The sequence below is a fragment of the Pongo pygmaeus genome, chromosome 2 (assembly GCF_028885625.2).
Source record: "Pongo pygmaeus isolate AG05252 chromosome 2, NHGRI_mPonPyg2-v2.0_pri, whole genome shotgun sequence".
Taxonomy (NCBI): Eukaryota; Metazoa; Chordata; class Mammalia; order Primates; family Hominidae; genus Pongo; species Pongo pygmaeus.
Window position 1 is genome coordinate 140,362,234 of NC_085930.1, and position 15,986 is coordinate 140,378,219.

At 39.8% G+C, this 15,986-nt stretch overlaps 1 protein-coding gene across 2 annotated transcripts in view; it reads right to left on the reverse strand.

The window, feature by feature from the left end:
- The window catches only part of CPNE4 (copine 4), a 500,036-nt gene that overhangs the window by 156,055 nt on the left and 327,995 nt on the right, over positions 1-15,986 (reverse strand). For both annotated transcript variants that reach the window (XM_054482339.2, XM_054482341.2), the window contains 2 exons: positions 7,362-7,433; positions 3,989-4,063 (listed from right to left, as the gene is read on the reverse strand). In XM_054482339.2, coding sequence (XP_054338314.1) covers positions 3,989-4,063; positions 7,362-7,433 — 147 coding nt within the window. The remainder of the gene's footprint in view (positions 1-3,988; positions 4,064-7,361; positions 7,434-15,986) is intronic.

The window sequence follows — 15,986 nt, forward strand, 5'->3', positions numbered from 1 at the left end:
AAAATATTGGTTACATTGTTTAAAAATAAAATAAACCTACTACATCATAACAAAAATAGTATTTTAATGGAAAAATTATTAGAATTATATTTTCTAATGGTGAGAAGAATGGTATTAGTTTACATTTTTGTAAACCAATTTAATGATTAGCTTAATAGAATGCAGCAGAATCCTTATATTTGTGCTGTATTCAATCTGTTGTGATATTAGGCATCATGCAGCCTCTGGAAAACTCCACTTTACATGTGTGAGAGAATGAGAGTGAACAAAGAAAATTATGTCTTAGCATTATTATGAAAATAGTATTGACTTCATGGGTTCCCCTGCAAAGGTATTGGGACCATGCATCACACTTGGAGGACTGCTACCTGACCTCTCCTCTTACCTCCCCTCTTACCTCCCCTCTTACCTCCCCTCTTCCTGGCTTCCTACTTCCCTGAAATACATGAAAACATTTCCAAGTCTTCCATATTCTGAGACCAAACCACCTTCTCTTCATTAACTCTCTGCTCCAAAAGACTTAGATTTTGTCAGGCAATCTGTTTGAGTCCCTCTCTTGCACTGATTTTTTTGTGAGTGTGTGCCTGTGTGGCTTTCAGTAAGTCATGCCACATCTCTGAATCTTAAAATTTTCATCTATAAAATCAGGCAGTTGGATTAGACAGTGGCTTTCTACCTAAAGTATGTAGACTCCTGGGGGCTACCAGAGTTACTGCCAAGGGACTGGAGATCCAGGCATCCTACAACCATTGTCTGAATTGGATATAACATATTTTTCCTACATATTCATACTTCAATTTTTAAATGTGTGTAGAAACTAGTGACTTTCATGATATCATTAACATAATAAAAAATTAGGAGCATTGTTTATTTTATACTGACTTTTAGTCATACAATAACGAGATACAGTAAGTTTTAACTGCTAACATGTAGATAGTTATAAAATTGTTTAATGCTAAAAGCTAGAAAAGGGTCCTCCTTGAGAGCATCTGGGAACTATTTTTCCAGCTGTGACATGAAATAATTATATTATTTTATTCTATTTCTATCACAAAAATATTGTGGCAGTTCGCATTTTGTAAACACGACCACCGCAAGTTCATAGTCCATGTGCTTTTTCTCCAGTGTGATTTTGCCACTGCCCTAACATGATGTGGAGTCCTAGAATCTGGGCTGGCCTTATGACTTACTTGCAACCAAAAGAATGCAGCAGAAGTGATGATGCATGACTTCCAAGGCCAGGAAGGGGTGAGAAAAGGCCACGGAGCGTCTCCCTTGTTCTCTTGAAATGCTTTTTCTGGAAGAAGCCAGATACTCTAAAGGAAGTGTGACTACCCCAGGACCACCATGTAGGCACTCTGGTAGACTGTTCCAGCTAAGCCCAGCCATTCAGCCGTCTCATGTGCCAGGCATGTGCGTAGAGCTAGTGTAGAACCTCCAGACAAGATCATCCACCAGCTGAGTACCACTGAGTGGCTTGCATCAATATCATAGACAGCAGAACTGCTCAGTTGAACCCTGATTGAATTTCTGACCCTCACAATCATTAGCTATAATGGAATAGTTCTTCATTTAGGTTGCTAGATTTGATGGTTTACCATGCAGCAATAGAAAACCAGAGCAGTAGTATTGTGTCTTTGGGTAAATCATCATACCTTGCTGAGCCCTCATTTCCTGAAGAGGTTGTGTGAAATGATCTTTATAGTATCATTTTACTCCTCCATTCTACAACTTTGCCCTCCTTCCATCTGAGACCATTTACCTTCCAGTCCAAACTGGAGCAAAGATCTCTGATTTGTTCTCTGAATTACTAAGGATCTGGACAAGACACAGTCACATTATGAAGGAACTGGGGTCTCCAGCACTGGGGCATTGAGGCTCAGCAATGACCAGGGTCCTGGACAATCAGTACAGCCAATGGTGGGAATAGCCATTTAGAACCATTTTAAGTGCTGCAGGGGGCTCTTTCAGTTCTATGAGCAAGTGTTCATTTTACTAAAGGGAAACTGCTCAAACACTTCAAAGCCAATTGGTCCAACAAACCTCCAAGCCCCCTTTTACTGTAACATAAATCAGTTAGATGACAAATTAGAGGTACTTAAGAGCCTACTAAGTGTAGAGAAACCATTATAAGCCACTAAGCAAGTAGCTTAAAACTGCTATACACTGACCCAGTGGCTTATAATAGCACCAGGGAAGATACTACAAAGAAGTTTTGTGAGTTTTTCTGAAATTTGGAGAAGGAGCATAACAGTTGTGAAAAGGTGAAGTTAAAAGCTTGCTCCCAACTGACATCAATGCACACTGCAGTTCCCGGCACCTAGTTCATGCTAATGTTAAGAATGTAGCAGTCTGTGATAGTTTCATATAATCTACTCAAGACACTTTTAAAATCCAAATATAATTAGTTTATAAGGATAAAGTATTTCCTGATGTCCCCAGGTAGAATAAGTTGGCCTTACCAGGACACACTATTATATATCACTTATCACATTCCATTATGGATATAGTATTACTACATCATTTGTTTTTTAGATGTATGTTTTACTTCAGTGATGAATTCCAGGTTGCAGATGTGAGAGTGGAATGTCTATTTTTGATATGCCTTTTTTCCAGCACCTCATGCATAACAAGCACCCAACAAAGGTTTGGAAAATGAATGATGAATGAGTGAACAAATTAACAAATAAAAGAGTGAACCAGTGAATGCATAAATGGGCTGACTATTAATACCCAATAAATAGGAGTTGTACAAATGAATAAATGTGATACCACAGACACTTCTCAAAAGAAGACATTTATGCAGCCAAAAAACACATGAAAAAAATGCTCATCATCACTGGCCATCAGAGAAATGCAAATCAAAACCACAATGAGATACCATCTCACACCAGTTAGAATGGTGATCATTAAAAAGTCAGGAAACAACAGGTGCTGGAGAGGATGTGGAGAAATAGGAACACTTTTACAGTGTTAGTGGGACTGTAAACTAGTTCAACCATTGTGGAAGTCAGTGTGGCGATTCCTCAGGGATCTAGAACTAGAAATACCATTTGACCCAGCCATCCCATTACTGGGTATATACCCAAAGGATTATAAATCATGCTGCTATAAAGACACATGCATACGTATGTTTATTGCGGCACTATTCACAATAGCAAAGACTTGGAACCAACCCAAATGTCCAACAACGATAGACTGGATTAAGAAAATGTGGCACATATACACCATGGAATACTATGCAGCCATAAAAAAGGATGAGTTCATATCCCTTGTAGGGACATGGATGAAACTGGAAACCATCATTCTCAGCAAACTATCGCAAGGACAAAAAACCAAACACCGCATGTTCTCACTCATAGGTGGGAATTGAACAATGAGAACACATGGACACAGGAAGGGGAACATCACACTCTGGGGACTGTTGTGGGGTGGGGGGAGGGGGGAGGGATAGCATTAGGAGATATACCTAATGCTAAATGACGAGTTAATGGGTGCAGCACACCAACATGGCACATATATACATATGTAACAAACCTGCCCATTGTGCGCATGTACCCTAAAACTTTAAGTATAATAATAATAAAATTTTAAAAAAAAAGCTCTTAAACCTGTACTTGGCAAACATAGGTGCTTGGCAAACATAGGTGCTTAATAAATGTCATTTTTCTTCCCTTTCACATCTTCTTCTGTCCCTTAGAACGTCCCTAGAAATGGGGTTAAATCATATTTACTTGTGCACATCTCACCTGTGGCATTTGGAAACAGTCTTGGTGTCATAGAATTGTCCCGTTTTAATTACAGTCCCTTCCCCTTCTCATTAATCGCTTCTTAATGTGGGGGAAACCTTACTTTGTAGACCTCTCTGAATTTTTGGATCTGTTTGATAATGTGGGTGGAAAGGGAAAAATAGCTGCAGGGGGAAATCTGATTAAATTGTGTGCTAGCTTTATTACTTCTTCAATAAGGTTAATGCCAAACACTTTACCTTGTCATCCAATTTCCGTGCATTGAATGCAAGCTCAACATAGTCGTCATTGCCAGATAATTCTTCAGCAATCACCTAAAGGAAAAAGCACACATCAGCTGCAGTAGAGGGTAAACTCCTTAGCTCCAGAACCCATGAACAAATTTAGTTCCCGTTTGGTTCAAAACTCAACAAAGACAAATGTTGGGCAAAGAGCTTTTCCGCAACCCTAGTGACTACAGCACAGCAATTCTAGGTATTCAAGGGAACTCCCTGGAATAGACAGTGATAAATAACTAGACACCATTTATGCTGAGCATGAGATCATAAGAGATGGGACCCAAGCTGGAGGAAGAAATAGAAGAGCAGTTTGGAAGAGCTTCTTTCTTTAAAGGTCACGTGGCATTGGATAGTATTTCTATAATTAACTACAATGTCTCCTTTGGTAAATTATAGAGAAGAAAAAATAGCAATATTTCTTTACTGTTTTGAGTGAGACCAACAAGAAATGGTGCAATAAACTAGTTTCTATGTCAAATTTTTCTAATTCCTATTTTTCAAAAGACTGTCCCTGGGTTTTCTGAGATGAAGATGTGGGTATACGTAAGGATCTAAGCTCTAACACCCAAGTGCAGACCATTCCTGACAAAGATTTTGGTATAAGTGAAGAAATTACTGTCCAAAAGCCTTTCTCATAATAGGTCATTTTCCAATACTTAATAGTTAGTGACTCTCAACAAAGCCTTGGAGCAGAAATTGGTGGAGAAAGTCAGGAGAAAAATAATGACAACAAAAGCAACCAAAATCTATAAGCCAGTCAAGTTGCAGATAAGTTGAAACCTTTATAAATAATGTTAGGATTTACCATGTGTTCTGTGGCCACAGCACACGGATACGCTTATCAAATTGCTTCTATAAAGATACTGATAATTCAGTTTTACCTCTTTTCTATCTGAGCTCAACAATTCCATTACGAGTTGGGTCCATATGCTCTCAATAGTCACTGGTAGTATTCCAAATATTTTGGAAAATTTAAATTATTTACACTTAATCTTAAAGCTAAGATGGCTGCCTTAAGACAGATAGATCCTAAAATGTGTGAACAACTGAGAGTAGAGATTGTGAGTCCAGGTATATAGGAAAAACTCCAGAACTTGTTGATAACCCAAGAACTATCATATTTGTATTTTCCATTTGGTCCTCTTTTGTCCCTTACCACCTAAATGCCTCTTATACTTCATTTGATTACTGACCTTAAGTATTTTGTGGTCACAGACACCTTTGGAAAACTGATGAAAGTTATGATTTTCACCATCTGCAGAGACCTAGAAAATTTCACGCACCTTTTCAAGTGTTTTCTAGAAGCTATTAAAGCCAATGTTTTGATCTAAAGACTCAAAGTTGAGGAGCATTTAAATACTTAAAATTAAATGGGGCCAGGGGCGGTGGCTCACGCCTGTAATCCCAGCACTTTGGGAGGCCGAGGCGGGCGGATCACGAGGTCAGGAGATCGAGCCCATCCTGGCTAACATGGTGAAATCCCATTTATACTAAAAAAATACAAAAAAATTATCCGGGTGTGGTGGCGGGCACCTGTAGTCCCAGCTACTCGGGAGGCTGAGGCAGGAGAATGGCGAGAACCCAGGTGGCGGAGCTTGCAGTGGGACGAGATTGTGCCACTGCACTCCAGCCTGGGCGACTGGGCAAGACTCCATCTCAAAAAAAAAAAAAAAAGAAAAAGATCAAACTTTTCTTGGATGTGTGGAGAAAGAAAATCTCAGAATATCTCAGAGAAAATATGACAAGATGAGATTTTGTTCTTTTGAGAAAGAACCATAGCAAATTCACACCTGGATCTACTGGTTTTGTGGGCTTTGGGAGTGAACCCATGGGTCCATGGCTTTTCAGAGCACCATCAGTGTCTTCAAAGAACACTTTGATTCATGATTGAAGATGGCAGTCAAGAAAAAGCTTTAACATGACAGTGCCATTTAAAATATTCAAGCAACAAACTCAAATAAGTTCTTGTGAGAATGGCCACAACTTTCACTGACAGCTCTTTTGAATTTTTTCCTGTGCTTAAAAAAAAAAAAAAAAAAAAAAAAATCAGGGCCAGGTGCAGTGGCTCACACCTGTAATCCCAGCACTTTGGGAAGCCGAGGCGGGCAGATCACAAGGTCAAGTGTTGGAGACCAGCCTGGCCAATATAGTGAAACTCCATCTCTACTAAAAATACAAAAATTAGCTGGGTGTGGTGGCAGGTGCCTGTAATCCCAGCTACTTGGGAGGCTGAGGCAGGAGAATCATTTGAACCCGGAAGGCAGAGGTTGTAGTGAGCCGACATCATGCCATTGCACTCCAGTCTAGGTGACAGGGCGAGACACTGTCTCAAAAAAAAAAAAAAAAAAAAAAAAAAGTTCCGTTTCTCTCTAGTTAAAAAGGAATGTTCAAAAGAACTCAAGAGGTCCACTTGCTGGCAATTTCCGTCTCTAGCAATTCAGAATTTCCTCGTAGTTTTTTCTACCTTGTTTCTTTTGCTTGTCTTTTTGTTTGTTTATTTTTTCGCTCCATACATCCTAATGGTTGGACCACATTCTCTACCTTTTTCAAGGTCTCTAATAGAAGATGTCAAAGTTTCAAATACCAGGCATTCCATTTGAAAATGTAAGCTCTTATTTAGAAATACTTCTAGCATTACCCAATAGAACATTCTGCAATTACAGAAATGTTTTATAATCTACCCTGTCCCATATGGTAGCTGCTAACCACTTGTAACTATTGAGCACTGAATATGTGACCAGTGTGATTAAAGAACTGAATATTTACTTTAATTTTAAATAGTTTTATTAAAATTTAAATAATCACATGTGGCTAGTGGCTACTGAATCACACAGTAAACCTCCAAACTATTATATCAAAGAGGAGTGTTAAATGCTGAGCTCTTTGTTTCTCAGGCAACAAGCCAAACCTTGAAGTAAATGCTATCAAAGCAAAATTTTAATTCTCAAAATAAATGAGAGACAAGGACAGGTAGCTTTGTAGCTTTGATGGTGTGAAAATGCTAGACAATTCCATAATCTCACTGTGCTCAACAACTACATCTTTCTCCTCCACTAAAATCTATCTTGCAATTGCCGAAGTGCTTACTAGAATTAAATAACCTTATTTTCAAACGCTTTTCCTTTTTAATTTTTCCTAGAGTTAGAAGGATCAAAATTGTATTTCCAGAAAAGAGAAAGAAAGAAAAACAAGGGAGTGATTTCAATAATTCAGTAGTTGTGGCACCAACTCCCAATATCAGAAAGTCTGCTTCCCAAGTGCCCGGTTTGGGCTGGCCAGTCCGCCCAGGCTCTCTCCGCTCAGGCAGACAGCTGCTTAGGGAGGGCTTGCTTACCGTGATGGAAGATTTCCCTGCTGTGTTCCCATGCTTCAGCAAGGATTTGGACAGCTTTCTCTGGGAAACAATCTGCACAAAAGAAAACAAAATGTAGAGATACTAGTCATTTAACTGCAGATCTATTTTTAAAACTTTTTTTTTTTTAACAAAACTCTGCATTCATATTTGTGTCAATTTATATTTCAAGGTTTGTCAATGAGCCTCTCCTAATATAAGTTATTCCCTTTTCTCTTTCTTCTTATGGTGTGTGATATGAGAGAGTTAGTGAGTGAAGAATTACAGATAATGCAGTCAATTGGGAGGTAGCTTAATTGCTGATGAAGGATTTACATTAAAATTAGACAGACAACTTTGAACATGTATGTTAAGACAAAGCAGATAAAGTTTCAAAATGATCTCAAATATATCATTAAGCTTCCAGGCAAAGTGGGGGATGGGGTGCAGGGAGGGAAAAGAACTAAAGGGCTAAATATAAACTCTGGAATTCTATTTTTAATATATTCATTAGGAAGCCATAAAGTAAGTCATCAGAAAACTGATGCTCAGACAAGTCAACAGGAGTAATTGGGGTTGTCTTCATGATTCAATGCCAATGCACCTCTGCAATGACAACTAAAATCATCATCATATTGAAAGCTATTCCTAGCAGAACTTGCCCCATTCTGTTTTTCCTCTTTCTTCCTTTTTTGAAAGAGAAGTTTGACAAGGCATTGAAGCCATGATTGGTTGGCAACCCATGATTCTCAAAGAAGAAAAGGGCTAAAAGATCTAGAACTAGAAATACCATTTGACCCAGCCATCCCATTACTGGGTATATACCCGAAGGACTATAAATCATGCTGCTATAAAGACACATGCACACGTATGTTTATTGCGGCACTATTCACAATAGCAAAGACTTGGAACCAACCCAAATGTCCATCAATGATAGACTGGATTAAGAAAATGTAGCACATATACACCATGGAATATTATGCAGCCATAAAAAAGGATGAGTTCATGTCCTTTGTAGGGACATGGATGAAGCTGGAAACCATCATTCTCAGCAAACTATCTCAAGGACAAAAAACCAAACACCGCATGTTCTCACTCATAGGTGAGAATTGAACAATGAGAACACTTGGACACAGGAAGGGGAACATCACACACCAGGACCTGTCATGAGGTGGGGGGAGGGGGGAGGGATAGCATTAGGAGATATAACTAATGTAAATGATAAGTTAATGGGTGCAGCACACCAACATGGCCCATGTATACTTATGTAACAAACCTGCATGTTATGCACATGTACCCTACAACTTAAAGTATAATTAAAAACAAACAAACAAAAGAACCAAGTTAAAGCTACACTCATGCTTAGAGGGAACAACATCATCCACTGTGGCTGGAAGCTTCTATTTAACATGGTCCACAATGAACCTAGCTTCATAATATTCATGCTATTGTGTAATATTCTCCCTTCAAGTGTGGGATGGACCCAGTGACTTGCTTCTACAAAATAGAATAATACAAAAGTGATGGGATATCACTTCTCAGAATAGGTTACAAAATGACTGTGACTTCTTATCTCTTATCACTATCTTATATCTTATATGAGATGATATCTTATATCTTACCACTATCTCTCATTCTTTCTCTCTCTCAGAGCCTTTGCTCTGGAGGAAGCCAGCTGACAGATTGTGAGTAGTCCTATAGACAGACCATGTGGCAAGAAATTGAAGTCTCTGGCTAACAGCCAGGAGCATAAGCCTGGAAGAAGATTCTCTTCTAAGTTGAGCCTTGAGATAACTGCACCGTGATTGCAGCTTCATGAGAGACCCTTGCATTTGGCACTAGTAGAGACTTGGTGTTTTCATTGCTGTAACACAGAGACAAAAATATATGAAGAGGACTCAGAAAAGCTGTACCCTGATTCCTGACATATAGCAACTGAGATAACAAATGTTTCGTTTTTTAAGCTTTTGAAGTAATTTTTTTAAGTTTTGAAATAATTTTTTATTAGCAGAGAGCAATGATACTCTACATATATTATTCACAGATAGACAGGAAAGGAGATCACCATGAAAGGCCAGGAGGTAAACTCATTCTTTGAAATCTTCATATATTTTTGTCTCTGTGTTACAGCAATGAAAATATCAAGTCTCTACTAGTGCCAAACGCAAGAAGTCCAGAGAACTTCCCTAGGACAAGCAGATTTAAAGATCTTGATGTTCAGTCTGCTATAATCTGAAGAGAAAATATTTCTGTAAAAAAATCACCTAGTAATGATGACGATGATCATGATCATGATTGTGATGACGATGACAATGACAGCAACGTAGCAATGGAAACTCTCACTTAAGGAGTACATATTATGTTACAGATGCTTTATTCATTCTACAAATATTTATTTGGCCCCCACTGTATGCTAGACTTGGTGGTAGGCACTAAGAATAGAGTGGTAAGTAAAATCTGATGCAATGTCTAACCTCATGGAGTTTACAGTTTCTCTGCAGGTTTTTTTCCAGCAAGGGAAGTGGGGAAGACACATGAGTAAATGACAAAACAAGGGTCATCTGTAAGCAGTAGCCAGATCAACATCTGACTAAAGAAAGGCAACATATCCCATTTCCCAAACAAATCTGGTCTCAGAAACACTAATGTCCATTGTCATTGTGTTTCATCCACATTGGTCACCTACTCCCCTGATGTCTGGAGACCCCAACAACCCTCTTGGCCCTATAATAGCCCACTCATTGCATTAGCAGGTGTGGGTAGACAATTTTTTACAGACAGTGTCTTACGAGATTCACATTGTCTTTATTCAAGGGAGAGTAAAGGAGACTAATCCCAAGAGAACCTGGATGGCCATAGTTCTCTCTACTCACTCTTAACTTATCTAGAAATACCAATGTTTCCATTTGCAGGGAATGAAGAAAATGCTACTATATGCCAGCCGTTGCCTTTTGCAAATGCTAGGAAGATAAGCAATTTCCCAGGAAATATCCCTTCTTAGGAAATGGGCATTTGGGTATACAAGTGGTGTTTTACAGCCTCGAGGTTTCCATTTCAGCTCCAAGGAATGAGTAATAATCAGGGTTTTGAATATTTCATTGTAATAATGATGGACAAGCAATGAGTTGCCATTGATGTTGCTATTCTCAGGACAGTTGGGCAAAAATAGCAGGGAAGCCCAGCTGGAGCAGTGATCTATAGAGAAAAGCCTATTTGTTGCAAATCCCACTTATCATGTATACTTTGTTGCAGCTGCAGCAATTGCACCCAGCTCAAAAATGCTTTAGGTCTTGACAGAAGACGAGAAAGTCAGAGTCACAAGGACTCTCACCCTGGCTTCAGCTGACATTTGAGGCCAACAAATAGCAAATTGTGCCTGACATCAAGGTTAAAAGGGATGCATTTGTCAGAAGTTCCTTAATTTGATTCTTTATACCCTATGATGGGGTCACAGCTGCAAAACCTTAGTATTCAACAAAAGGGTGAAGTGTAGAGGGAAGAAATAGAAGTTGAAATACTCTTTTTAGCAAGGTTGGACCAGAGAGGGCTTAGTACCATTAGCCCTCTTATCTGCATCCACCCACGGATCTGGGGAGAAGTGGTTCTTCTCTAGTAAAATGGACAATGGCTTCTAACAGCATGGGTCTTCAATTTTAGAAAAATGCACTGTTTCATTAAGTGGGAACAAAGCAAGGAGAATAAACTGGTCAGTATTTCAACAAGTTTATATTCAGCTGAACTTTATTCCGAAGCCTTTCAAAACAGTCATTTTGGGAACTAGACAGTCAGTTTTCATGAGGCTGCTTTTATTGAAAATATTTTCAGAAATATTTTTTGATATTCTTTAAAACAGTTACAATAACAAATATTTATTGAATACTTTCTAGGTACCAGTTTCTGTTCATAGGCTACAATGGTGAGTAGAAACAGATTAAAAACATCTTACAATGTAGTGAAATCTCTGCTAGCTTTAATTTGATAGCCCCAAAACATGCATTATAGAACTTTTATTCCTTAAAAGGTAAATGCATATTATTTGAAAAAGTGTTTGTGTAAATAAGTTTGGAATTTATGGGATTATATAAAGTTTAACATTTCAACTGCAGGACTTCAACAGAGCTTTAGTTGTGAATCCCATGAAACAAGCATTCCTTACACTTGTTTGGCCCTAGAATTCTTTGGTACAGGAGTCTCTCTAGTGTTTTGCAAACTCCTAGTACAATTACTAGGGCCAGCCACTACAGAGAACTAAGGTTTCCTGGTCTCTCACTGTAGCAGGCAAGGAAAACCTGCCCAGAACTGCCCAGGCCTCCCTCTTGCAGAGCTGGTAGGGCTTCTAACAGCCAATTCAGGCATCTCTTTGCCTGAAAGTTTCCTCTGGTATCCATGGCTACCATCCACAAGCACAGCAAGATGGAAGTGGGGAGGTAGGCATCTCTTAGGAAGCAGATCTCAACCAGTGACTGATGGTCTTTGGTACATAAATATCTCGGCTCTTTTGCCTCAGTAGTGAGGGCTGACACTGGGTGTTTGTTCAATATGGGTGCCTGACTTGTCCCAGTGAAATGAAGCTCCAGTCTCTCTCGGTGGTGATTTGTTAACTAATGCACCCTTTATTTTATTGGCTGTTTTCTCTTTGCTATCTCACTTCTCTTTTTCTCTCCTTCTGTGTCCTTCACCTCACGAATAATTTACTTACCCTCCAATGCTTGACTGTGTCTGGAGGAACACAACCAAGACACTTATTCTGTGACAGATGATATGTGGAACACTTAATGCTAATTAGATGAACTCATTTCTTGTCATTTAATGATCAAACTCTTTCTTGTCTCCAAGCAATTGGGATGAAGGAATCAAGTCTTAGAGAAATTGAGAAGTTCATCTAAGGTCACTTAGTGTTATGGATGAAATTGTGTATCCCATATTGAAGGTGTAACCCCCAGAGTCACTGTATTTGGAGATAAAATCTTTAAGGAGATAATTAAGGTCAAATGAGGTCATAAGGGTAGGGCCCCAATCTGATCGGTCTGGTGTCCTTATAAGAAGAGACACCTGATCATGCACATACACGAACTCACACACATTCTCTCCCTCCCTCCCCTCCTACCTTCCCACCCACTTTTCCCTTCTTCCTCCACTCTTCGTCCTCACTTTCTCTTCTCTCCCTTCAATTGAAAATTTTTATTCATTTTTCAAGCTCTACATGAGAAGTTTGGAATCATTGCTGTGGAGGAAAGTGAAGTCACTTGTGGGACCAAGAAGGACTTTATCCTTGCTACTCACATTGTGTACCACTCCCCCATCCAACAGCAGCAGCAAGGCTGGGGAGCTTGTTAGAAATGCAGAATCTCAGCCCCACCCCAGACCCACTGAATCCAAATCTGCATTTTAAGGAGACCCTCAGGTGCTCTGCAGGCACATTGATGTTGAGAAGCACTGAGCTAGAAAGGGAGAATTGCATGTAGAAAAACAGTTTAAATATAAAATGCTCAGATTTTTAAAAATTATCTTTGGAAGGACTTTTGAATTAATCTGTTCTGCTGATTTGGACTTTCATTAATAGGTAAAAGTTGTAGAAACTGAGGAAGGCACAATGCTGACACTTTCTTGGCCACTCTGAGGAAGGAAAGGGTGATGTGCATGTGTGTCTACATTTTATGCAAATTCAGTACAGTCTTCAGCTCCCCGGTGGAGACCTACAAAAGCACCACCCTAGGGAGGATGAGTCAGAATAACAAGAGCAATAGGTATTCTATTAGTTTGGGCTTCCTGTCTTAAGCTTTCCATTTCACAGCGTTCTAATTACTTCAAGTGTAATTACAGGCTTTTACCCTGTCTCTGACTTCATTAGCAAGGGAAGGAATGGAAGGAGGGTTTGAGAGAGAGTTTTAAGTACTGCTTGTGTATTAATTATACACCTTTGCCTCATCTCTTGGGTAATGCCTTGTTATCATTACAAATGACCCAGCTCAGTTATTAGTCAGAGGCCATCTGCCCCACACTTCACCCCCACCTCCACTTCTCATCTCCCTCCCCCAGCCACACCAGGTGGCAGCCAGGAGAAAGAGAAAAGGACCCACATCCCCTAGCACCTAATGTCCCAGCCAGAGCATTTTGTCAGGTCAATGGCACGTGGTATCTTTTCAATCACTGCCTTTGGTGGGTTGTGAGTTGTCTTCAGTGAGGCTTGACACCTGAATGTTAGCAGTTCATAGGACAGAAGATGCTTGAAGGAATTCTTTGACCATTTTTGAGTGAAAAAGGCAAACTCCCACTTTGAGATACTATAGTTAGGCCAAGTATTTTTGTTATTACTTTTTCACAGGGAAAAAGACCACAGGCTCAAAAATAACTAAGGTCACACAACTATTAAACGGTCATAATAAACACTATTTTCAAATCACCGATTATGTGACAGCTACCACTATAAAGTACCTTATGTATATTGATTCACTTAATTCTCATGACAGCTCTGCAAGGTAAGTATTATAAGCTTATGTATGAATGAGAAAATTGAGGTATACAGAATTGTAAACCAAAATTAAAATTCTAAGCCCCCTGACCATCTGAATGGATTCCTCCTCTTGGCCAAGGGCATTCCAAAGTTAACCTAAGAAAACTAGTTTAGGCTATGATAGGAAGGGGGAGTCAGACATGCCTCATTATACCCTCCTCCCTTTTGGAATTCAGGCCCAGCTGACCAGCATTAACATCAACATAGACTTTAAGACTCTTTAAGTCTGATAAGAAACATTTGCCATCTTTTCTTTGACGCCTGCTGCCTGGACGCTTCATCTGCATGATAAAATCTTGGTCTTATCAACCCCATATCTTAATCCAGGCATTCTTTTCTATTAATTCCAAGTCTTTAGGCAGTAACTTAACTGTTTCAACCCATTGCCAACCAGAAAGTTTTTGAATCTATCTATGATCCGGATGCCCCCCACCCCACTTCTAGTTGCCTCGTCTTTCCAGACTGAACCGATGTATATCTTACATGTATTGATTAATGTCTTATGTCTCCCTAAAATGTTGTAGCCTGACCACCTTGGGCTCATGTTCTCAGGTTTTCCTGAAGGATGTGTCGTGGGCCATTGGTCACTCATATTTGGCTCAGAATAAATCCCTTCAAATATTTTACATAGTTTAACTCTTTTCATTGACCAAATATATTCACTTGCTAGGGCCTCCATAACAAATGACCATAAACTTTGTGGTTTAAAACAACAGAAATATGTCATGGCTCTGGAGGGAAAAAGTTTGAAATCAAGGTATTGGCAGAGCCACACTCTCTCCAGAGGCTTTAGGGGAGATTCTGCTTGTCTCTTCTAGCGTCTGGTGGCTGCTGCAGCTCCTCAGCTTGTGGCTGCCTCACTCTACCTCCTTCTTCACATGGTCCTTTTCTCTTCTGTCTCTCCTCTGTGTCACTAGAATTGGGGCCCACCTGGTTAATCCAGGATGACCTTCTCATCTTGAGATCCTTTACTTAATTAGATCTGCAAAGGCTCTTTCAAATAAATTCATATTCACAGGATTTAGGACTCAGGGTATGGACATATCTTTTTCAGGGCCACTGTTTAGCCCACTACAGAGAGTTAAGTAACTTGCTCAAGATTCCATAGCCAGTAATGAGCAGAGCTGGGGTTTGAATCCAGACAGTCCAGTTCCAGAGTTCATTCCCTTAACTGCTAAACTCTCCTGTCTCTGATAAATGACAGAGGCAGGACTTGATCAGGCCCTGAGCTAAACTTTATGAGATACACAAAGCAATTCATACTCACTCTTCATCCTCAAGGAACTTACCATTGAGGAGAGTTCCCTCTTACTCAAACCACTACAAGGGCCACTGAACCAGCCCCCTAGCTTCACTCTTGCTATAGAATGGTAGAGCAAGCATCACACATAAGGCTCCAAATAGTCTCCCTGCTATGGAACCCTGGGCAGATTAACCTCTCTGAGCCTCAGTTTCCTCATCTGTGAAATGGTACTATTTTCTACTCCATGGGTTTATTGTTTATCTAATGAGCATTAACAAGATCCCAGCATCAGTCATATACAAATGTTTGGGAAATGCTATTTTCCTCTCTCATTCAATAAATCCCCACGTAGAGATAATTATAGTCACCTATTGGCTTGGACTGGGGTCCTGGCTGTGGAATGGGTGAAAAGGGGTGGACAGTAGAGATATTTGAGACACTGAATTGATGGGCCTTCATGACTGATTGATGGGCTGTGGGATAGAGAGTGAATGAGAGGCATGAGGGAAAGCTCCTGGGCTCTGGACCTCTGGCTCCTGGGAAGAAGAAGGAGCTACTGAGTGAGTAGGACACATTAGAGGAAGGGGAAGATGGCAAGGGGTGTGGAGAGGGTAAGAGGGGATGAAGAGCTTGGTTTTGGGCTGCTGAGTTTGAGATGTCTGTGAGTCATAAAAGTGGAATTAATATCTAGAGAATGCTGAATACATGAGTCTGGGCTCAAAGAAGAGTCCTGAGCTAAGACTCTCCAAGTATAGATGATAAGTGGAAGGGCAGGAGCTGATGGAGGAATATATAAAGAAAGAAAAGGGTGTGAGAGTGAGGCAGTCTTCCAAGCTGAGAACCACAGTGATGTCTCCTGTCTTCACTGTAC